Below are 25,624 nucleotides of genomic sequence, written 5' to 3'. Positions count from 1 at the left end.
TTTATACCTGGTTCCAAATAGGAAGGGTTGGTCATTCAAAAATGTTGTTAACATTTGGAATATGTTTGTTGCCATAGGATAAACCTGATCCACAAACATTTGAAGCTAATGTGAATTTCAAGTCCATGTGAAGAAAATAAATAAACTGAACAGTAGAATGTTATTTTTGTCACCTTAGGATCAACAATGATATTTTCCTCATTTTCAGACTGGATGGCTCTAGGAAGCCAGTTGAAACTTAGGGCTTCAACATCTTAAGCTTGTGATTGTTGAAGCCAATAGTCAATGTCAAATACATTCTTTAGTTGACCCATGAAATCTACTCCATTTTCATTACTAATGTTATTGTTGCCGTAGTGAACAGTTAGTGGGTTGTTGCCTAATTATTAGTTTAGAAAATTAGAGTACATTTGAAAGTTTCTAACAAGCTTATGACCACATAAAAGTATTAAAAATAAATTAGGATTATACCTGTTAAGCGAAGAGAGAAGTTAACTCCTGAGAGTTGGAGATGTGTGAATGTGGTCAAATCAAGAATAGAGGAAGTGGGAGATTCTAAAAATTCTTCTGAAACGTCCACAATTAGACTATCAACCCATGTAGTCATTTGAGTAAAAAGGTAAATATCAAATTAATAAATTAACACATGCATATATAAAAATTATATTGCACTCAAAATTATACCATATTTTTGGTAACTCTTAGAAGAGCTGATGCTCTCCCACTTTACTCTGTGTGCTGCATTAAAACTTTGTTTGTTAGTTATTTCTTCATTTGAATCAAGGAATAAAGACATGGTAGACAAACTAGACCTAACATAGGAGTTTTTGAAATTCTTTGTGCTCATTTAGATTCACATTTATCTATCATTTATCGAGCACCAGTCTATAGAGTGCAATGTAAAAGTAAGAATCCAAACAAGAAGTAAGAATCCAAACAACAGCATAGCATTTCTCCCAATTCATCATTTATTGAGCACCAGTCTATAGATTGAAATGCAAAAAAGCAAAAATCTAAACATGAGCATAGCAATTCACCCAATCATCATCTATGGAGGATGAATGACAATTTTATATATAACTTTCATTACCAAATTTATTTAACAGCCGTGAAATGCAATAGTAAGAACACAAACAGTAGCATAGAATTTCTCGCAATTAGCATCTATCAAATCATTTTACCCGAGATTTAGGCCAAGGGAAGAAATTGTAAGATCCAAGCCAGTTTTTCCTACTCGCCTCCCTCTTCTCCGGTAAAATGTGGAACAATTCTCTCTCTGTTCCTCGGTAAAGGGAGTGTTAGCAGAAATTTTAAACCCTTTACAAAATTTTATCGGCAAAGGGGTTTCGGGTTAATTTTTTTGGCATTCGTATGCTGTATTTTCTTAAGTACTAAACTGATGTCATAAATATGTAAGGGAAAATTATGCCATTTTTTATGCAATTATTTTTACAATATCTTCTTCTTTTTTTTTTTTTTTTTTTTTTCTTTTTTAGTATATCGGAAAACTTTTTTTTTTTTTTTGGTCTCTTTTTTTCCCCCTTTCTCTTCAAGTGAAAAAACGTAAAAAATAATAATAATAATTGCTTATTGATTCGATGAAAATGAGAACAGAAAAATGGTGATAGAATATTCTCCTATATTGGATGCTAATTGCGCTTTATAATTGTATTTTATATATTATCCTTCTGAGTATTGGTACTTGTGATTATTGATGACTTAACCATATTTATATTTCAATTAGTAGTTGGACGTATTTTCAGTTTGACTTTTAAAAACTAAAATCCTATATGAGAATGTGAACCATTAAAATAAGTAAGCTTGTTAGTAATTGACACATATAAACATAGATCTCATTAGTATGTCATCAATGGTGACAAATAGCATTGTAAAATCCTAAATAAGAATATGAACCCTTAAAATAAGCCTATTAATGATTGGTACATAAGTGAGTTCGTAGATAGTGTTTTCTTTACATGTTTTAACTTTTTTTTTTATGAAAACTAATTTGAAAAAGAAAATGAACTTTTATTTGTTGAATCGTCAATCTCATCCGATTTAGGTTCCACTGATAATGGCAATTGTGGCAATTCTGATAGATATCATTTTTTTTTTCCCTTTATCCTCTTTTAACTCTTTTTAAAAGCTTATTTGATCCAAAGATAATATGTATCTTGTAAAAACCGTTAGAATCATTAATAGGAAGATTACAATTTCAAGACATCGAACAAACATTCCTTTACCAAAGTGGGTGATTGACGACCGAAAATGGAAAAATTAAATAAAAAATCTACAAATTTTAAAGCATTGTAAAACTTTGTGAAACGGGTAACACAAATCTAAGTTTACCTTGGTTTAAAAATGTCATCAGTGGTCGAAAAATTCATTGTGAAACTTGGCAAAATTTCATGTTGATAGATCTCTTAATCGTGAAAAATTTTGACAAACGAAGTATAAGAATCGATTTAGAGGGTCCAAGAATTGGGGAAAGATGTATGGGTCGCCTAAAATGGCCTATGGGTTAGAAAACACCAAACGAATGCTGCTAGCTTCAAACAATCGATTCCAACATGTCGATCGATGATTTGGTCGAAGATTTGGCCACCTTGGTTGCCTGGAGGTGGCCTCGTTGGTAGTCAGGCACATGCAGATCAATTTTGCCCGAAAAATAGCCATACAATGGTGATTTCACAAGTCGGTCGCTTTTGGGAACTTTTTGGATATTTTTACAATTGTTTAAATGAAGATGCTGTTCCTCATATACATATAAACAAAAATTCAGGACTAGTTTGCATACTAATATTATATTAATATTTAAAATTTTTTAAAATCATAATTTTTCATTTGCAATTTAGAAATTGGCATGCAACCAGTCTATAAACTCATATTAATGTACTTTATACAATAGTATACTGATCAAATCAAAGTATTGACCATATAAAAAAAACTAAATTTAAGATCCACAAACAATCTAAGTGATCAAATTCGATCAAAATTTCATGCATTTTTTCGAAATGGGATGTTACACTAGAGGTGATAACTTAGTGGAGGAAAAAAAAAAAAAAAAAAAAAAAAAAAACACAAACAAACAATCAAAGCATCACATATGTAGAATTAGGAATTATAATTTGAGCTCCATTTTTGTCTCAAAATTCTTATGTTGTGGTGCTGCATGTTGCAAGTTATGGATTTGAAGTCTATTTATAGTATTACTAAGAGACTTTTTTATTTGTAATAAATATTATAATATATATATATATATATATTTATAGGATAAGATTACGATGCGGTCCGTTCGCATGCGGATCCGTACCAAAACCGATGCTTTTAAAAAAAAGTATTGGTTTTGCTGTATTTGTGTACACAAGCTGTACACAGTAAAACCGATATTTTTTTTAAAAAAGCATTGACTTTGATATGGATCCATATACGGATGGACCGTACCATAGTTTTTCTCTATATATATATATATATATATATATATATATAAAGAGCAGAGAGAATGCCATGGGTCCCAACTTCAAATGAAATAGAGAGAGCGAGTATAAGCAAGCTAATGGCGACGGTGTGACAAGGTATAAAAGAGAGGTTCGAAAGTAGGAATGACAATAGAATTGGATTGGGTCTCTACCTCAAAGCCAAACCTAATCATGTCGGGTATGAGACAATCTAAATGAGTTTTGGATTTTTTAATGTTATGACTATTTTTAGGTTCGGCTACCTTTTTTTTTTTATTTTATTTTGGGGGAAAAATGTAATGAAATTTGAATTTTTTGAAAAAATATACTAGGTCAAGTTGGTTCAAACCAAAAAACCTCCTGTGTCGAGTCAGATAAAACCTGCTTTATAAAATAGCCGAATCAAATTTTAATTAGGGCAGATCATTATCAAATCGGATTGGATTTATTTAAATCTTTGAAAATCTACCCTGATTGCCATTCCTACTCGAGAGGAAAGAAAGGGGAGAGTTTGTTTCTATGCTAAATGCCAATATTACCGATTTTGTGAATAGCAATACACAGTAAAAACAACAAGGGAACTGGCACAATTTAGACAAAATTGCAAAGCAACATTATAGCGTACCTACTGCTTCAGGCTTTCTATCCTCATGGCCATAACAAAACCCAGGTTTTCTTTATTCCTTAGTAATGTTACCAAGAATTCCCCCATTCATTTGACTATTTGACTATAGTGGCAGGTCCAAAAAATTAATTTAGAGGAAGCACCATTGTACAATGAAAGATATTATTTAAAGCAATGTTACTGTAAGTTGTTGCATTAGCTTAATAATTATGAAAGAAAAATTTTCATCTAAATGAATTTTAAATTTTAAATTACAGTTTATTTGCTATAATTTGGAGTAACATTGAAATGGACTTTTTTTTTAAACATACAAGAACCGTTATCTTCAAAGAAAAAGTTTAAGGAGAAAAAAAAAATGAATTAATAAAAAAATGGGGTTTTTTTAATGATAAAGAAGAGGTTCTAATCACATAGAAACCAATAATTATTAGAAAAGATAGAAAAACTTAGGATGAATAATGATATAAATTAATTTCAATTATTTCTTATCAAAAAGTAGTTTACAAGGAAAAAAGTAATTTTTAAAAAATATTTTATAAATATAAAGAAAATAATACATATTTCTAAAAAGAAAACAAAACGTACACTATTTAATTTTATGAGAGGGCCAGTACCTATTATCCTTACAAAATTGTAAATATGTATATGTTTTCATAAAAGAAAAAATATATTGAAGGGGCACTTGCCCCCGGGTCTTACACTAGAACTGCCAATGTTAAAGTCAGATATTTTTGGGCTGTAAATATCCTAAGTAGGAGAGAATATAGGCGTTGTTATATCACTTAAAATAAAATACTTATTTTTAATTTTTTGGAGTGTTATTTATTATTAATGATGGTGATAATTATAAGGTAAATTTTTAATTGATATATTTAATTTTATCAATTTATATATTAAATTTTTTAAAATATATTTTTAATTTAAATTATTATTTAACAATAAATTTTAATAATCATTATTTAATAAATAATATTTTTTAATAAATATAAAAAATTAAATAGAAGTAAATTATAATTTTTAAAATATGTAAAGTGTTAAATCTGATTATGATAAAACAAAAGCTCTAAATAAAAATAGTTTCCTTTTTCAAAAATTGTTATCGATTATTGGGCCTAAACAATTTATTTATTTTATTTGACTTTTGAAAAGAAGGGTCAAAATTAAGTTTTTATTTTTTATTTTTTATTATTATTATTTTTGGTTGGTTTTTGGGGAGAACAAATATTCCGCATAACAACTCCGCGGGGGGTCTTCTTCTGTAAAGGGTTTCAGCCAAGAGACAGAAATTGAAAAGTAAAAGAAAAAGGGATTGTGATGGGTTGTGGAAGAGTTTGGGTTATGGGGTCAAGGGAAGCGAAGGCCAAGTACTGTCAGGATAAAGAACCGTCAATGGTAATAGCAGCTGATTGGAAGGTAAATGTAAAACTTCCCGAGTATGGTCCGGATTTTTTCAAAAATATAGCGGAAGAATTTGATTTCGATCCCGTAGAAAGAAGATATTCTAGGAAGTTACCCAAACAATTTCGAACCAACCCTATTCTTCACCGCATTGGCTTCCCTGGTGTTGTTTCGTTTCTAAGGGTTCCACGTTTTGGTATAGGTATTTCATAATCAATAACCCCTTTTTTGAATTGTATCTAACTTGTAATTGAGTTGAAATTATGTGTTTTTTTTTTTCTTTTTCTTTTTTTTGCATGATTAAGATAACGGATATACTTTCTTCTTTGTTTTTTGATTGGATTGATGCAGCGGGATATTCTGAGCCAGGTATGGTGTCAGCAGAAGAGTTAAGTGCTATTACTGATAATTTCAGCCAAAAGAATTTCATTGGAATAACTCAATTTGGCAAAGTTTGCCGTGGAACAATTGTTGAAAACTGGGATCGAATGAAACCTCGGCAAGTGATGGTGAAGATTTGGGAAAATTGTTATAGGACGCCGAGATGTATTAGCTGTGAAGAAGCTGTTGATGTGTCTTCATTTTTTACTCTTTTTTTTTTTTTTTTTAAATTTAAAAAGTTTTGCACATTCCTTTGACTTCATGACTTTCTGGTCATTAACTCAGTTCCCCCCATAATATTCAATACGTGATTTAAATATTTATATATATGTCAGGAAGAAAAACTGTTTCTTACACATCCGAGTGTGAGAGGGCATCCAAATTTTTTGAAGTTGATTGGATTTTGCTAAGAATTTCATATACAAGGCACTGTATATAACTTCGAACCACTGGATACAGTCCATAACTTGATTAAAAAAGGTACGGTGCCATGTCATATTGCTGTATTCTTTTCTAAACTTGACTCCTTCAGTGCTTGAATTTTTAAAGAAATTCAGGAATTGTGAATCTATATATTGGAACTGGTTTGGTTTGAGAAGAATTATGAGCATGTATACTTAGTTATCATCATTGTCATCATCATTATTATGAATGCCATGCCACTATGTGGTAGCGAACAGTTAATAAACAAAAATAGATGTATATATGTGTAAAAAAATAAAATATAAAATAAAGAGTAGAAAGAAAGAAAAGAAGAGTGACAGCATTCTTTGCTTTCGTGCCCTCTTCATCCCCCTTCCTTTTTTACACCCAGAAGTAGTTAGAACCAGGGATTTTTATATTTTTATCCCCATTTGCTTATAATTCATGACAAGCACCATTAAGGAAAAGGATGAAAATAAAAGAGAAAACGAAGAAATGTGTTAAGGAGGATTCCCACTTTAGTATCTTGTATAAGGTATGATGTGAAGAAAGAGTGATTATTGGGCTTGATAATGCCCATTGATTTTGAGGGAGAGAGATTGTGAAGAACGGGTCAGGGGTTTCTAGACGCTTGCACCTCAATGATGTCTCATGGTTATTTGAAGCAGAGACTGCTGTGGGGGTTTTTTGGTACAGCAAACAAGCTCTGTTGTCCTTTAGAGTGGGACTGGAAGCATGGGTTTTGTTGAAGAAATGGAGTGCTATAAGCTCAGGATGGGCGGTGGGGTAGTGTTCCCCTGTTAGGAGGCAGGGAATATGGGTTATGGATTATGGACAAGGTGATGGATTAGGGTAAATCCATACATGAAGAATACATATAAATATGTTAAGATTTTGTGGTTGGAATGAACTTCCATCCATAATTGGCTTTCTTGTTTGCGTAATTCAGCTAAAAAGTAAAGCATATGGTTGAAACTTCAAATGGAATGTTGGCAGTAATATGATTATAATTGGTGAATTATTTCTTATATGTTAAATATTCAATCTTGTTGAGCCTAGGCTTGTTTTCATTTTAAAGTTACTGACTTCCTTAAATCTTGCAGTGGGTTTACTAACGTTTTAATTTTCAATCAGAAATTGTGTACATTAATTTCTAATAAAGTTCCTTGAGTTGCTTCTATTTGTATGTCTAGATGATTTTTCATGGCCTCAAAGGATTAAAGTAGCCCTGGAGCTTGCTCGTGCGCTTCAATGTTTACATGGTGCAGAAAAGCCTTATTTTGTTCGCAACCTTATTCCAGCTCATATAATAGTTGATAAGGTTGGATAATGTAGACTTCCTTATGTGTTAGTTTATTGCACTTCTCATCTTTCATATCCCCCTTTATTTTCGCTGTATATACATATATATTTTTCTTTTGTATTTAGAATTACAGCCCAAAAATATTTGACTTCTGTCAAATGAGTGGGGGAGTTCTTGGTAAAATTACTTATGGGAACAGAGTTCTTGGGTTTTGTCTTGGCTATGAGGATATAAAGCCTGAAGCAGTAGGTATGCTGTAATGTTACTTTACAGTTTTGTTTAAATTGTGCCAGTTTTCTTAAGTTTTGGTTTTCATTGGTTGTTTTTACTGTGAATTCCTATTAATCGTTTTTGCCCTAATGCCATAACATCAGTACTTTGGAAAATGGATATCTGGATTTTTTTGACTATAAAAATCTCTTTTTCTCTAATAATACTGTGGACATTAATCTGTTCGCTAAAGCTTTTGAATTTCAACAACTAGTGTGGCAGGATGTCATTGACTTTCTTAGGGTCCCATTTACTAACCTTTACATGCTGGGCTGCTGACACTTTTATTTTTGAACAAGTAATATTCTACACATTAGTTGGTATCCAATAATTTTGTATAATTGGCTCATGTAATATTGTTATATCGCTAAAACATTATGTGGTACTTGACAGATGATCAATCATTAATCTACCATGATGTCTTCTCGTATGGTAACATACTTCTGGGGTTAATATCTAAACAAGTTACCGACATTTATGATGATTTTATGATGGATTTTATTGCACATGAATGGGCAAGGAAGGAGTACAAGCCTAAATGTTCTCTTGTGCATCCAAGTCTTGTGAAAGACTCTGGTTGTCATGCTGATGATGGTATTGCAATAACAGAACTCGGGATGCGCTGTATTGACCTTGAGATGGAGTGTCGGCCAAGCATGAAAGACATTGTTAAATCTCTGGAGGATTTACGAATATGTGAACAGGAGGATCTACAAGTCTGCAAGCAAGAGGATTTACAAGTATGTGAACAAAAGGATTTACAAGTCTGCAAGCAAGAGGATTTACAAGTTTGTTGACTCATTCACGATGCAGATTACATGTGATACGTAGGTTATATTTGCTCTATTTTTGTTTATGATGTGATCTTTGAGATTATATCATGTCCATACTGGTTATCGTTTGTCTTTTTTTGTTGCCGATGTGATATTTGGGATTACTAATCATATCCTGTCCATTTATTAATGTATTGAAAGTAGTGAAATTGAAGTACAGTGGACAAGGTTGCGCCTACCATACTCCGTAAGTTTACCTGATATAAGGACTTGGAAATGTTTTGTAATGATTAAACTTTGCCTTTGTGAGTTCTTCATCATAAGGTCAATTTTCCCTTATGTTTGTAATCATACAAAGAGTAAAGCAAACGATCTGGTGTTTAATATCTGCTGAAATACTTCTAGTATGAGGTAGCAAAATTCAAAGGAGTTCAACATATATAACAATCAGGTTCCGAAGTTCCTAGATGTATTCTTGTCCATAATTTTTTTACCATTTGCTTTTGGTACTGCTACCTTGTCCTCGATTAGGATCCATTTTTAATAACCAAGTTTTGTAGACCGAAATGGTTATTTTGAGATTTGGGAGCCAAGTTTCTTAATGAAAGTCCTAACCAACGCTCCTAAAACAAACCTGTTAAAAGAGTCGAAATAGTTTAGGGAGAACCTTCTTCTCCTAGTCTGTACAACACTACAACTGGTTATGACAGAGCACAAACGCCTAGCTTGGATTCCAATCCATAAGACCCTTTACTCTTAAATCAAACCGAAACCTAAATTCACTAGGCCCTGAAGTTCCTCAAGAAGAGATTTTGGAGAAAGAATGAACCATAAAGGAACCCCATGTAAGCTGTCAAATATGACAGCTAGAGAAACCAGAGGAGCCAAGGTGGTGACTTAAAATGAAACCGAAAGCATATCTTCCTGCATATGGAGTAAGAGCCTACCAAAATTGCTTCTGAAATTGTGAGAAACATCAAAGCAGCAATGGCTACTCGAGCTACTTCTCGGTTTCCTGGCCTAGGTGAAACTTGAGTTCTGCATATGCACCAAAATGGAAAATTGTGAAGATTAACAATATAAATTTTGAGTTATGATTATGGACACTTTCATATGCCTATTTGCTTTGGAAATAAACCTTCCAGCTGCTCCAAGTGCTCCTGGTTTTGTATAGTGCTAAGATGGTTGACGAACTGTGATCAGGATTGAGGAAAAACTGAAAGTAACATTCATTTGAGCAGTGATGGATATAGTTAACTTGGATATAATTGTATGATAAAATATTTACAGGGTTAACCATAAAAATTATCCAATTTTAAATTTGGTTTATTATTTATGATTTATAAAGTTGGACAAGACCATTTGACGTTCACAATACAAGCTGACTAATAAATTAATTGGTGGGCTAAGGGTGTCATTTGCTAACACATTCTCTATTTAAAAAATAAGATAAAAAATAAAAAATAAAAACAATTATACTTTTTTTATGATTAAAAATTGTTTGTTAATAGTTTTTTTTTTTTTTTGATATTTTGTATTTCTTTGAATATTTTACAAATTAAATCTACACTAGTTCATATCGTAAAATGTTGAATTAATCCAGATCTTCGTTTTAGATGAAGACCCTAAGATTGGAATCACCTGAACACCACCAAAATATGTGAACGACGTCGGGATGAGGATTAGGATCACTAGAACAATAGAATTACACCAGAATACAATATTTGGTTTGTGCTTGAGCTCATTGCCCAATTTTATGGGCCTTAAAAAACATATATATATATATATACACAGTCCTTCTACATTCATGACCATCCGGACGAAGTTATATACGGATTTGCGAAAAGCAGATGCTACAAAAAAAAAATATCAATTTTTTTTAGGAGAAAAGCAAACGCTACACAAAAAAAAAAACGTCAGCTTTTTTAAAAAAGCCGATTTTGCATCAATTTTACTCCTGGTCCGTATGAAACTTTCATCCGGTCGGTCTTGACCATAGAATCTCTCTATATATATATATATATATATATTTAATAATTTGTACTCAATATAGCTTTATAATTTTAATATTTAATTTTAACAAATTAAAATATTTAACTAAAATAATAAAAATAGTTAAAAAAATTATTTATATAGATTTTCTTCAATTTAATTAGGATTGAAAATTGTTCAAACTAAATCATACTGGTTAAAGGTAAAAAACCAAATCGATGCAGTTCCATTTATTCCCGTCTCTATATTGTTTGTCCATTACATGATTCAAATTTAAATAAAAGAAAGTAAAACAGAGGAGAAGGAGGTCTATACCGAATCCTTAGAATTTTAAACATATAAAGAAATTTAGATAAAATTTAAATAAAAGAATTTTTTATCGTTGTCATTTTTTTTTATTTTTTTGTCTTTTGTTTTCTGTTCGTACAATAGAGAGATGCTCACAGATGTCAGTTCATCATTCGGCGATTTCACCAACTGAAGACTTTCTGTCTAAATGGAGAGTTGCTTGATGTTTGGAAGGGGTGGGTATTTTAAGTAATTTTACGTAAAAGAAAAGTAACCAATCACACTATCACACGTGGCTTAGTTAATCTGAAATACCAATGCCGTGTGCCGTGCCTATCTCCCTTCAGTTCAGTTCGAAACTCAGAAAGAGATTATGAACACCAAATCCAAAAAAAATAAAAAATAAAAAAAGGAAAGAGAAAATCCTAGAGATTTGATGCCTCTGCCGATCGATAACTTTGTTGTTGATGAAATTGAAATTGTATTCAGGTTCGTCCAATTTTATTAAATCACTTATTTTTTATATTCTTCGATCTTTCTCTAAGATCTGACTTTCTTTCCTTCCTCTCTCGATTTTTTTTTTTTTTTTTCAGAATCAAAAGTAAAGTTTTAAGGATATATTCAATTTAGAATTTGAAAAATTTTAAAAGTTTAAAAATATTCAATTTAGATTTTAAAAGAGTCTATACAAGTTTAATGATATTTAATTCAAATTTTAATGAATTTTATAAAAGTCTATTAAAATCCAGATATATTTAGTTTGGTCTTTTATAAAATTCTTTTAAAATTTATAAATATTCAAAAAATTATTACTTTTAAAATATTTTTAAAAATATTAAATTTTAATGGATTTAAAAGAATTTTAAAAGTTAAATTGTGGAGAAAACTATCAATACAAAATTTAGCTTTTATCTCAAAGCTTTCATTAGATTCTTGTAAATTCTTTATAAAATTTATGGAATTCCATAATAATTTATCAAATTCTTTAAAATCTATAATTCATTTTAAATCCATCAAACTCTAAATTAAATACACCCCTTAATCTTTATTAATAGCTTTATGTATTTTCTATATTATTATTTTTTTTGTTTTTTGTTTTGTTTAAAAATTAAAATTTTAAATTGTGTTTATGGCGGATTTCATGTTCTTTAGTTTGAAAGAAAATAATTGTTTTGTTCTATTTTAATGTTAATGAATTGTTGATATGCTTTTTTGAAGGATTTTTTATTTTTATTTTCTTTTTTGCTTTTATAGTGGACGATTTATTACTTGTAAATAAACTTTCAATAGAATATGAATGTCTATAGCTATATATTTATATATACACATTCATATATATATATATATATATAGTAAATATACACATTCATATATATATATAGTAGTTTTACGATACGAACCATCCACATGCGGACCGCATCAAAAGTCAACATTTTTTGGAAAAAAACGTCGGCTTAACATACATAGCGTACACAGTAAAACTAACACTTTTTTTTTTCAAAAAGCATCGGCTTTTGGTGCCGTCCGCATGCGGACGATCCGCACCATAGAATATCCTCTATATATATATATATATATATATATATGTTTGTATATATTTCTAGATATATAGAAAAAAAAAAAACAAAAAAACAAATTAAGCCATTGCTTTTAGTTCTCCTAGCTATTTGTGTTTGGTCATTTTTTTTTCCCCCTTTTTGACCTTATCTTTGTTCCTCAGCTTATAGAAAGTTTCACGATGGTCTTAAAAGGGATCTGGAAAAAGAAAACCTACAGAGGTTCCCCAATGGTCTTGAAAGGATCTAGAAAAAGAGGTAAATTTCATGTATAAATGCATAAACAATTTTAGCTATATCTAATAATAACGTTTACATCTGTCCCTTCTAAGATTACATTCAATTGTTAAAAAAATTCTTATATATATATATATATATTAAACTTCATTTGGTTCCTAGTTTGAAATCCACTATTGTAACATTTTTTAAAATTTACAGTTTTGGTTATATCATCATGTTCTGGAACTTTTCCTATCCTAATCTAATATTATTCTATCTTCCTCACTGAAGCATTAGGGAGCCATGGAGATAATGTTCTCTTTGGCCTTGCTTTGGCATCAACTAAACTATTAGATATAGGTTTGTACCGTTCCTAAACTATCCCAACATTTTGATTTTTTTTTTCTATCAATGTTCTATTAATTTCAGTCTGAGAGACATAAAATGTCAATTGTTGTATGTAATAGGATATGACATGTGTGGGAGATACTTTGCACTTACATTCCAGTTGTTTTGTGTTCTGGTTTTTGTCTTGGCAAACTTCATTGCTATTTAGGGGATTGTTAGCTTCTCATTCCCATCCTCTATGAACTTTGCTAATCAATTCCTTTTTGAAGTCTTATGTCATATACTAGATCTGATAAATTTTATAATTTTGTAATCTTCCTGTAGCAAAAGCATATTTGAGAATGTATATTTATAGCAACTTACTCCATTTAGCTAATAAAGGTAAAATACTTTATTTCTTAAAGGAAAGTTGAAGCTGAAAGTGAAATACTTACTCTCTGTGTGGCAACCTAAGTGATTGCAAGGAACTATTAATAAGCTTCACTTCAAGGAACTGAAAGTGAAATACTTACATCTACAAGTTTGCAAAAATCTTATGATCACATAAAAGTATTAAATATAAACTAAGATTATACCTTTTAATTGAAGTGAGAAGTTAGATCCCAAGAATTGGAAGTGTGTGGATGTGGTCAACTCAAGAATAGAGCAAATGGGATATTCTAAAATTCTTTTGAAACCTTCACAATTAGACTATCAACATTTAATATATTCATTCGAATAAAAAGGTAAGTATCAAATTAACAGATCTTATAACATATGCATATATTAAAATTATATTGCATTCAAAATTTACCATATTTTTTGTAACCCTTAAAGATATTATGCTTTTCTATTTTACTTTTTGTGTTCTGCATTAAAACTTAGTTTGTAAGTTATTTTTTCATTCAAATCGAGAAATAAATATATTAGTAGACAAAGTAGATTTAACATAGGACTTTTTGAAATTCTTTGTGCTCATTTACATTGACATTATTGTATTGAACTAAAACCAATTTTTAGTGGAGAATAGCAAATGCTATGTGTGCATTGAATTTTTGAAGTAGTTATGCAAGAATTTAAAGTACAAAATAATCAATCTACTAAGTGATGAGTGATGAAATTAGATAATGGTTCTAACCTTCCTAGGCAGCTAGTTCCAACGTGTGTAAGTTCTTTTGAGTTGAATAAGAGCTTTTGTTTTTAAATTCAAACGTGATAGAAAAACTGACATTGAAAACTATGTGATGTAGAACAGGTGAGGAAGGAAAAAAGAATGAAAATTAAAAAATATATTCTAGTATCACACTAGAACAATTTTAAGAATCACTCTTAAAATCCCTAGGCATCACACCTAAGTTTGTTTTGCATCACACAAAACTAGATAAATAACTCTCAGAAAATAACTTATCTTATTAATCAACTTCACTAAAAGAATTACAAAAATTCCTATTTATAACAAAACCAACTAATAACATTAGAATATTAAAATAATAAGAAATCTAGTTAAATAAAGAAACCAAATAATAACTAAAAACTTAAGAAAACTAAAATAATAATAATAATAAAAACGTAATAAGCATAATAATATTAAAACCCTAAATATCAAATAACGTAATAATCCTAAAAATCATAAAATCTTAGTAATTATAATTCTATGTGATCTCCATCACTATGTATAGCCATGCCATTTTTGAATTTGTTGTTTAGGGATAAAATTTTCTAGTGTCAAAATTTAAATTGCCAATAATCCACGAAAGTTCAAAATACTCGAATACAATTACATTTTTAATTCTTAAAGTTTGAGATCAAGCATAATAAACATTGATCGGGATAGTTTCAAACATTTTTAGTGTTAATAGCTTCTATAGCAATTAAAATAGAAAATGCCAATGATTCAGGAATGTTCACATTATTGAGAAAGAGTTACATTTGTAATTCCTAAAGTTTGAGATCAAACACAGATAAACGTCAGTGAGGAAAGTTTCAAATTTTGTTAGGGTGTTATAGCAGTCAAAATAAAAAATACCAATGATCCAAGAAATTTTCATATTAGTTCGAAAGATATGCATATGTAATCCTAAAGCTTGAGATCAAATACAAAATAAACATCAGTTAGGAAAGCTTCAAACCTTTTTTAGAGTGTCAATAGCTTCTATAGCACCTAAAACACTGACAACTCCATCATACTTCACAGAGCATGTTATGGCATCAATGTGAGAACTTGGTTCAACCGCATCAAGCTCTGGTTTAGAGCCTTCCCTGCATAGAGGTAAACAAAAGAGAGCATGTTGAAAGGACACGTATTTCCAATTTTTTTTAAGAGTGTTATTTTTTTTAAGAGTGTTATAGCAGTCAAAATAAAAAATACCAATGATCCAAGAAATGTTCATAGTAGTTCAAAGAATATACATGTGTAATTCCTAAAGCTGGAGATCAAACACAAAATAAACATCAATTAGGAAAGCTTAAAACCTTTTTTAGAGTGTCAATAGCTTCTATAGCATCTAAAACACTGACAACTCCATCATACTTTGTCGAGTATGTTATGGCATCGATGTGAATAACTAGTTAAATCGCAGCAAGCTCTGATTCAGAGCCTTCCCTGCATAGAGGCAAACAAAAGAGAGCGTATTGAAAGGACATGTGATGAAGAATCATGATATAAGTCTCTTATAACCCATCTTTATGAAGTAGAGATGTTAATAAGAGCTTGAGGTCCGAAAAATGCCCATTGCAAATCACGCCATATTTTGTAATAGAAAACATAAACAAAATCCAACCATCTATGAAAACTTAGTTAGTAGTGAAATGCAAAAGTAAAAAACTAAACAAGAGCATAAAACCTCCCCCAATTTATCTTTTATCGAGCACCAATCTTTAGAGTGAAATGCAAAAGTAAGAATCTAAACAATAGCATAGCAGAAAAAATACTATGTTAAATCTAGTTTGTCTATCAATATCTATAATCCTCGATTTAAATGAATAAATAACTTATAAACTAAGTTTTAATGCATAACATAGAGAGTAAAATGGAAAAGTATCATCTCTTTAAGAGTTACTAGAAATATGGTATAATTTTGAATGCAATATAAATTTTATATATGTATGTGTCATAAGATTTGTTAATTTGATACCTACGTTTTTACGCAAATGGATATATTATATGTTGATCATCTAATTGTAGAAGTTTTTGAAGAATTTTTAGAATCTTCCACTTCCTCTATTGTTGAGTTGACCATATTCACATACCTCCAACTTTCAAGAGCTAACTTTTCTTTTCGATTAAGAGGTATAATCTTAGTTTATATTTAATACTTATACTTTTATGTGGTCATAAGGTTGTTAAAAAACTTGTAGATGTACTTTAATTGACTAAACTAGGCAACAGCCCACTAATTGTTTACGACGGCAACAATAACATTAGTAATGAAGATGGGGTAGATTTCATGGATCGACTAAAGAATGTATTTAATGTTGACTATTGGCTTCAACAATCATAAACTAAAAATGTTGAAGCTCAAAGTTTGCTTGTTCTTTGATGACTTCCTAGAACCATGCAATCTGAAAATGAGAAAAATATCATTGTTGATCTTAAGGTGAGAAAAATAGTATATTGTTGTCCGGTTTATTTATTTTCTTCACATGGATTTGAAATTCACATTAACTTTTAAGTTCAAACATTTGAGTATCAAATTTATCCTATGGCAACAAACATATTTTAAATGTTAACAACACTTTTGAATGACCTTCTTATTTGAAACCAAGTATAAAATTTTGACAATTTGATTTTGATGATTTCACAAGTGATTTACATATTTTCACAGCTAAATTTGTTGTGTAGGTCTAACAGTTTAGATTCAATATTCATAGTGCAAGTACTTGTTATACTTTATAATTTGCCAGTAAATATTATTGACATCTCCCTAATGCTACTTTATTTATGTCACAATAGTTATATTTCTTTATGATATAAGAACATGATTAACTAACTTCACATATAGGAGAACAATAAGTTGAGACAATATTGAGAAGATTTGAGAAACTAAAAACTAGTTAACTATGTGGACAAAGAAGGCTTCGGTAAAGAAATGGTAGTACAAACCTCAGGATTAGGTCGTCAATCTATGAAGTGGATCGATAGTTTTTTGCAATCACTTAGGTTTCCATATATTCGAAGTAAATATTTCACTTTCAGCTTCTACTTTCCTTTATTAGCTAAATGGTCTTAGTTAATATAAATATACATTCTCAAAGATGTTTTTGCTATAGGAACATTACGAGATTATAAAATTTCTTAGATCCAATATATGACACGAGACTTCATAGAGGAACTAGGTCATAACCAAATTTTCAAATTTAATAGGCTTTACTTCACCCATATCATTCCAACATAGCGGGTCCTGCAATATTTTCCATACAATGTATCGTACAAAGATATCCCAATACTCGATTGATAATTGTTATTATAGACGAATTCTACCAACAGTAAATGCTCTTTCCACTTCCCTCTGAATTATGGAATGCAAGATCTCAACATGTCCTACAAAATCTAAATCGACCTTTCCAATTGCCAGTCCGTTTGAGGATGAAAAGCATTGTTGAAGTTTAATTTAGCTTCAAGAGTATTAACCAAATTTAACCGATGGGAATGGGAAGCTAACAATCCCCTAAATAATGATCAAGTAGCAATGAAATTTGCCAAGACAAAAATAGAACACAATGACGGGAATGTAAGCTCAAAGTACGTCCCATACATGTCATATCCTGTTACACTTTTTATTGTGTGTCAAGTTAAATATAGTAGCACATTGATACAAAAAAAAAAAATTCATTAAAATGTTGGGACAGTATGGGGACGAAACAAGCCTATATCTAATGAGTTGATGTCAAAGGAAACATTATCTGCAAATCTTGAAGAGTTATCCCCTTTTATACAAGCCTAATCTAACAAGATTAGGTTACCGTGATTTTCATTGGCCTTTCTTTGAAGAGTTATCTGTGAAGTAAATCAATCATCTACTGAAGCTCTTCCATCAAATATCCTGTTTTCTTGCCTTTCTTGCTCGCAAACTAAGAGTTAAAGGGAAAAAGAGTTCAAAATGTATAACAAACGGTTTCGGAGTTAAAAGATGTATTCTTGTCTATGATATTTTACCATTTGCTTTTGTTGTCCTCAAATAGAATCCATATTGAATAACCAAGTACTTGGGAGTCTAAGACCAAAATTGTTATTTTAAAATTTGGAATACAACTAGTTATGACAAATTAATTGCTTTCACTAATAATTTCAACATACAGAATACAATTACATTGATCGATAATCTAATTTTCTCTAAAACCTTCTCCTACCTTCCCATCAGCTACGGTTATCAGCAGCCGCTCTTTATCCCCAATGTACTTCCAGCTACCCTTCGCCTCCACTGGGCTCTTAGTACCCACCAATTTTCCTACACTCACGAAATTGATGAACACCTGAAGCTCCCTCACCACTCTTGGCTTCGGAGGGAATATAATATAACATTTTATACAACATAATATAATAGTTTAACAATATATACTTAAATAATAGTTTTTTTAATATAATATTTCTCTACAAGTGTAATTTAATACAATTAGTTAATAATAAAAAATATTTATATCATAATTAATTAATTTTTGGTTTAATTGCAGATAAGTTATTTTGCAAATTTTTTTTTTTTTACTTTTACTACACTTTTAAAAAAAAAAAAGTTCTAGCTTTCAATTACTTTAAAAATCAAAATTTTACTTTTTATTTTGCCTTAAAAAATGTCACAAGACTGGGATGCTCAAGACAGCATAAAAGGGGCTCAAGACAGCATAAAAGCTTGGCCCTGTTTGGCCATGTTTTATATTTTCAGTTTTCAAAACATTATTTTAAAAATAATAAAAAAATAAATTCTTTTCATTTGTTTTTTAAAAAAGAGGGTATTTGGCCAGTGATTTTTTAAAACAATTTTCTATTTTATAGAACAAAAAACTGTTTTAAAACCTAATGGCCAAACAGACTCTTATATTCCCATTTACTTGCAAAACAATTCATCATTTTTAGATATAAAGTACAACACCATACAGATGAGAAGAGATCATTGTATGTCAACGATTGATCAGTATCTTTTAAATACCATATTATGTATTCCGTTATTATTGTATTCTAAATATCTTATAAAGGTAACATTATTTATTTTTATTTTTATTACACAATATAAGGGTTTTTTCTTCTTCTTTTTTTTTTCTTTATGAAGAAAAAGTTTATAAACCAAAAGACAAGCAGCAAAAACGCCAGCCAGGCAAAACGGAACATTATAAGGGTAGTAACATAGACTCCATTCCAAATAACAAACTATTCAAACGGCAGTGCCACACAATTGTACTAAGATCCGGATTCTTCTTTAAAAAAATTAAAATATATATAGAGAGAGCCAATAACAATAAACCTTCTTTTTTTTTTTCTTTTTTTTGGGGGTTAGTAAAAAACTAATGTACGATATAATCCAAATCGTATTAGATATGTAATACCTAATCCAATTGATATTAGGATAACCTTCTCTATATATATAGATATACATATCAGAGATTCACCCAAAAAAATAAATAAATAAATATATATATATATATATATATATATGTATATAGATATCAGAGGCTTTATAAATACTACAGCTTAATAGCTACAATATATGTCTGCATGACTTACTTGCGCTGCAAGCAAGAAGACGTCAAGATGAAGCCTTTATTTCTATTTCGTCCATCTCTGTTCTTGTTGGTGATTTTATCATTATTTGTAGTTCCAACTTTCGTTCTATGCTCTGTTGATCAAAACCAGCCTGAATTACTTGAGCTTCCGAAGGTAGTTGGCCCAGAAAGCATAGCCTTCGATTGTCGTGGAGAAGGACCGTACACTGGGGTTTCAGATGGTAGAATTCTCAAATGGCAAGGTTCACATTTGGGTTGGACTGAGTTCGCCGTTGCCTCACCATACAGGTAAGAGTTTCATATAACAATATATACGTAACATATGATATTTCACAATACATGTGTTTGTGTGATTGTGTACTAACATGACCTAAAAAAAGAAAATCATATATATATATATATATATGTAATATATTGGATGCTTGTGGGTGTGTATTTATATTAAGACATGAAATCTTTCATACAGAAGTATTAGTTTTTTATTTTTATTATTATTATTATTATTATTTTTCGTTGTGACCTAGTATATCTTTTATTTTGAATGTGTCTAACTAGCAAATAAAATTCTAAATTGAATTTTAAACTTTTTTCAGGCCGAGGTTTTTATGTGACGGTTCAACCAACCCAAACTTGGAACCCATATGTGGAAGGCCGTTGGGTCTCAAATTCAACCCAATAACTTGCGAGCTCTACATTGCTGATGCTTACTTTGGGCTCCAAAAGGTAGGGCCCAATGGTGGTGTGGCCCAACAACTTGCAACTTCTGCTGAAGGCATTCCTTTTCGCTTCACAAATGGTTTGGACATCGATAGCCGAACAGGAATGGTTTACTTTACAGACACCAGCATGATCTTCCAAAGAAGGTATTTTACATGCATTATGTTCATGTTTATGTTTCTCAGTTTGCATAAATTCCTCTAAAACATTATATTTAAACTTGTCTAACCTTTTTTGCCTCTTTCTTTTTCTAATAGGGCATATATAGGGTCAACCAATTCAAGAGAACACACCGGAAGATTAATGCAATATGATCCACAAACAAAGAGAGTGACTGTGTTGCTGAGAGGCTTGGCCTTTGCAAATGGCGTAGCTCTTAGTAAAGACAACTCATTCCTCCTAGTAGCTGAATCTACCACCTACCGAATCCTAAAGTTTTGGCTTATAGGACACAAAGTCCATACCTCTGAACTTTTTGCACAGCTAGAAAGATCCCCTGATAACATCAAAAGAAACACTGACGGAGAATTTTGGATCGCGATGAACACTGGTAGAGATTTGTTTCATACTCCCATAGAGAAGTTAGATCCAGTTGGGATCAAAGTTGATGGGGAAGGAAAGGAGGTGGAGGTGCTGGACGGCCATGGTGGTACCGAGCTTAGTTCGGTTAGTGAAATTGAGGAACATGATGGAAGACTGTGGTTAGGTTCGGCATTAAAGCCATACATGGCTGTCACTAAACTTTAGGATGTCCATCCTTTTATACTACCAGATACTTTGAGTTAATACTTTGTAATAAAATATGTTTTGTTTATTGTTTCGTTATGGTATAATGTTCTTTTGCTCAAATCTATTTTTTTCTAACGCATGAGCTTGGCTTTTGTTAGTTGATAACAAAAATAAAATAAAAAATCCATTTTTAAAACTTTCCATTTTATAAAAACAAAGGGTGTGCAAAATAGTTTTATAAAAATAAGGGGTGTTCAACGAATTAGTTTTCAAATAATTTTTCGTAACTCCAACTTATAACAGCTCTACTTTTCTAAAGAATGTTCTTGAAAATTTCAATTTGATTTTGCAATTATTTTCATAAAATAATAAACAAACACATGTATTGGCCTCTCACATGTTATAATTGCACTCACTTCCCATCCAAAATCTTGTGGAAACCCCGACTGCCTGCAACCAACTCAAAATTCCAACAAGACTGATACACTGACAAGTCTTTAAAAATGTGCCTAAAAACAACTTTAAATTGGAAACAATCATATGGGACATCCAAAATTCTTTAAACAATTGGGAACATTGATGGCACAGCAAAATCCCATTTGAAGCTCTATATTGGACGACAAGCCATTCTTCCAAGAATAGGGATATTTGACATCCAAAAAAACAAAGTCACCTGAATGATCTGCATGCCAAAACTGACAGAAATTTGGATTCTGTTACACAGCCACTTTAATCTCAACATAGCATTTCTCATGAAGATTATACAGGTACAGCAGGTGGTTCTTCTCCATTAGCATTGATTTCAGTGGCACGATCAGGTGAAGAGGGTGCCTGCTCCCCTTGTTCATTGTTCTCAGGATGAAAATTGATTGGAAACTTGGTGACTCTTGGTTTGTCAGCTAAAATGTTCCTTTGGACCCTATCAATCAACACCTTCGGGGGAGGTTCCTCTCTCAGCTGTTCATCATCATAATCATTGTTCACATAGTATCCCACTCTAATAAATTCCTGTCCCAGATAAGAACATGTCAATAGCAGCACTGTGACACCGATGATATCCTCCTCACGGATTTTTGATGGGTCTGGTGGGTCTGCCTGCCAAGAGTTAAGAAAGAAATAACTCGGTCTACATTTCACATGCAAGGGGCGTTCAAAATCCAACTACAGACTAAGTATAAGATTAAAAGAATTACCTGAAGTACAAACCTATAGTTGCCAACATTGACAGGACCAACAAGCACACTTTCTAGGAGTTGGTCATAAGTCTCATCCTCAGCAGAACCCACATAAATAAGTTTCCACTCCAAGTCTGTAATTGTTTGAAGATCATATCAAGTCAAAGTCATTAATGCAGCTGTATTCGAGTAAACAGATTGAATGAAGAGATTACAAAAAAAACAAACAAGAAAATTACAGATGAACAAAATTCAAAGTGGAATCAAACAATCAATTACTCCAGACAATAAATTAGACTGCTTCATCCAGATAGTTATTTCATCTCAGTCCAAATTTGATGTGCTCTTGGGCAGATGTACAAATATAAGCAAGTGAATTCCTGGTTTTCAGGTTACATAGAACACATTAAATCATCACATGGCCAACAGTGATTTTCCTTAAATCCTTGATTCTTCAGCTATACTATCATAGTAAACGTTTATCATGTTTCATATTCTGGATCTCTTTAACTCTGCATGGACTTAGACTTGCACAGATGAGCCTTCTATTATAACATGACTAACTAAGATTCTACATGCTTTCCAGATTTTAACTCAAAACATATCCAATTCAACAATCTTAATGTGCTTCTGGTAAGGTGATTAACAGTAGTAGCTCCTTTGATATATTCTCATTTCCTAGTTCCCCCAGCTAAATAAGCGTGCCTCACTACTCTAGAAGTAATCCACACTTGCCGGGTAAGCACAGCTTCAAACTACTTAAAGATGAAATGACATGACTAAGTAAGCAACAGAAATAGCAATTGGAATTTAGAAAAACTATCTTAAAAGTGGTTCCATTGCAGCTGTCACATGAAATTCCAGTATCCAAATTCTTCACCAATTGCACAATGTTTCATCTATATTCATCCAAAGTAGCTTTAATAACAAGCTATAAAAATCATACAACAATAGTTTCTGTAGTTAAACTGATTAGAACAATATGAAACCCAGCAATAACATACGTGTCCACTGTAGAAACCAACAAAACAATACCCACTCAAGGTTCCAACCATGTGTACGCCAACAAGCAAACGTACACATACAATGTGTAGGTGCCACCATCTATGTCTAGGAAACTTATTGGATCAAAATTAATTCTTATACATAAATACACTCCCAACGGCCAGAAGATAACACAGTAAAATGAAGATAAGCTTCCACATCTAACCATTGATAGATTCAGTTATCTAAAAGATATCAAAACATACTAAACCATTCTAATGCCCAAAATTGGCATCAAAAGTACAACTGTCTGTTAATATGGTCACAGTGTGTTAAATATCTATCAACTCCTCTTTACCAAACCAAAAACATAACATAAATGTTGCAGGAAAAAAAAAAAAAAATACCCTCCAAAAAAAAAAGGCCTAAAATCTTGCAGGAACCATTAATTTTGAAACCGTTCGTTATTTATTGATTTCAAGCACTTTTGGAACAAAATTAGAGAAGATAATCAATGTCAATATGCCTATAAAGTCTGAAGCGCAACAAAAAGCAAACTTTTTTTTCCCTTTCTTTCCCATATATATATATATATATATTAATACCCATTTACTCTGTTTCTTAATTAATTAAACAAGACTAGGAGACTCAAATTTTAGTCATACATTTGTATTGATGTTCTAAAGAACTCGGCCCAACAATATATTTCTAAATATCATTAAGGATATATTATAGTAACAAGTAAGCAACACAAAAATAATTAAAATTTTGACGTAATTAATTACAAATTAGCCTAAAATTTTCAATTTATGTTCACTTAATCCACTGAAATACAGTCAAATTTGGAGCCTAGACTGCTTGAACGCCAAAACCCCATTAAATATACGACGCCGTTGAGACAAATCAAGCATGTTGCAATAAATCTAAATATACATCTCCACATTTAAATGACATATAATAAAAATAAAAATGAATAAATAAAAAAGTGGGTTTGGGAGCTTGAGAGGTTTTATGAGAGATTTTACCATCTTTAAGCGGAGTCAAGCACTCGTAGGATATTTCGAACTGGAAAGGGTTTAGAAACGCAGCCGGGTTATCCAAAACGGCGACGTTTGTTATGTTTACGGCACTCATAATCTCGGAGACGTAACGGAATAGTAATCTTTTGGCACCACGAATAAACCAATCTTAACCCTAGATTGGATATCCCTCATCGACGATCGAAAAAAAAAAAAAAGGAAAGAAAAAGCAAACCCTAGACCGGATTTCGGGGGGGTGAGAGACACCAGATACCGGGAACCGATAAAAGGTCGAAAGCGGAAGCTACAAGGGGTTGAAGCAACAAAGACAGAGATGAAAGAAAAAAAAAAGAGGGAAAAATTTTGGATTGCGTGGAATTTGCTTTTGTGAAAATTGGGGGTTTAAATAAATGCGTGAGTGTGAAAATGGGCTTTTGTGGTTACCGGCAGTAACCAGTTGTCGGTGAGGAGGGAATCAGGGATTACAATTTGGCGGGAGTTTTTTTTTTTATTATTTTTTAACATTTTGTTTGCTCACCTTTTTATACATTTAAATTTTCACATTATTCTTCACTAAAAAATAAAAAATAAAAAATAAAAAATAAATCACATTATTATTATTATTGTTATCCCGCCATAAATTCATTAATACGTAAACGTTTTTCGTCGATAGCGTTGTATGGGTGCTTTTTTTTCGTATAAGAAATTATGCTTCAAACATTTGGGAATAGGAAAAATATGGAACATTTGATTATTTGTTGTCGTAAATCATATGAAATCCAATATGAACCATTATTTGTAAAACCCATAAAATTGTCCGAACGACAAGCTGAAAATTTCATAAAAGAATTCCCAACAAAGGAATGTTGCAAAAAGAATCGGACACCATCATCATAAGCTAACAAAACTTAGCTTTAACGATACTCTAAATGGAATCTAAGATATACATAATCATTCTATGAGAAAGTTCTGAATGCACAATGTAGTCCGATCATACATATGCACATTGGTGCAGTCTAATTGAACCTTTTCTCTCTTAATCATATATTTCACCTCAATAAGCTGTGGAGGAAAAAGCTACGAGCTAGGTTTTTAAAAAACCTAGACACATGACAGTATCACAATTTTCTCATGCAAAGCGCTATAAATAGATGGTGATGACTTCATATTAAGGACGCATCTTGAACAACTTTTCTTCTTCGCTCATATGTTTCAAGAATTGAACGATCTAACTTGGAACATTTGAAAGCTATAGACCAGTACTACAATGGCA

At 31.2% G+C, this 25,624-nt stretch overlaps 4 protein-coding genes across 4 annotated transcripts; 3 read left to right on the top strand and 1 right to left on the bottom strand.

The window, feature by feature from the left end:
• Nucleotides 1–5,298: 5,298 nt before the first annotated feature.
• Nucleotides 5,299–6,231, top strand: LOC132799361 (uncharacterized). Its single transcript, XM_060813178.1, has 3 exons — nt 5,299–5,683; nt 5,833–6,055; nt 6,198–6,231. Exons 1-3 carry the CDS (start codon nt 5,398–5,400, stop codon nt 6,229–6,231), a joined length of 543 nt encoding a protein of 180 aa, XP_060669161.1. The 5' UTR covers nt 5,299–5,397.
• A 51-nt stretch (nt 6,232–6,282) lies between these two features.
• Nucleotides 6,283–9,017, top strand: LOC112493120 (receptor protein kinase-like protein At4g34220). The gene is made up of 4 exons (XM_060813294.1): nt 6,283–6,342; nt 7,479–7,606; nt 7,714–7,837; nt 8,252–9,017. The coding sequence occupies exons 3-4, from the start codon at nt 7,747–7,749 to the stop codon at nt 8,653–8,655; spliced, it is 495 nt and encodes a 164-aa protein (XP_060669277.1). The 5' UTR covers nt 6,283–6,342; nt 7,479–7,606; nt 7,714–7,746; the 3' UTR covers nt 8,656–9,017.
• A 10,722-nt stretch (nt 9,018–19,739) lies between these two features.
• LOC107403273 (protein STRICTOSIDINE SYNTHASE-LIKE 10) lies at nt 19,740–21,271 on the top strand. Its single transcript, XM_025068177.3, has 3 exons — nt 19,740–20,015; nt 20,321–20,590; nt 20,702–21,271. Exons 1-3 carry the CDS (start codon nt 19,756–19,758, stop codon nt 21,189–21,191), a joined length of 1,020 nt encoding a protein of 339 aa, XP_024923945.3. The 5' UTR covers nt 19,740–19,755; the 3' UTR covers nt 21,192–21,271.
• Nucleotides 21,272–21,558: 287 nt separating this feature from the next.
• On the bottom strand, nt 21,559–24,852 carry LOC107429349 (histone chaperone ASF1B). The gene is made up of 3 exons (XM_016040024.4): nt 24,358–24,852; nt 22,367–22,482; nt 21,559–22,268 (listed from the first exon to the last, which is right to left on the bottom strand). The coding sequence occupies exons 1-3, from the start codon at nt 24,464–24,466 to the stop codon at nt 21,933–21,935; spliced, it is 561 nt and encodes a 186-aa protein (XP_015895510.1). The 5' UTR covers nt 24,467–24,852; the 3' UTR covers nt 21,559–21,932.
• Between the last annotated feature and the right edge of the window lie 772 nt (nt 24,853–25,624).

The sequence above is a fragment of the Ziziphus jujuba genome, chromosome 12 (genome assembly GCF_031755915.1).
Source record: "Ziziphus jujuba cultivar Dongzao chromosome 12, ASM3175591v1".
In the NCBI taxonomy this organism is placed as follows: domain Eukaryota; kingdom Viridiplantae; phylum Streptophyta; class Magnoliopsida; order Rosales; family Rhamnaceae; genus Ziziphus; species Ziziphus jujuba.
This window is presented reverse-complemented; position numbering and strand designations above follow the sequence as displayed.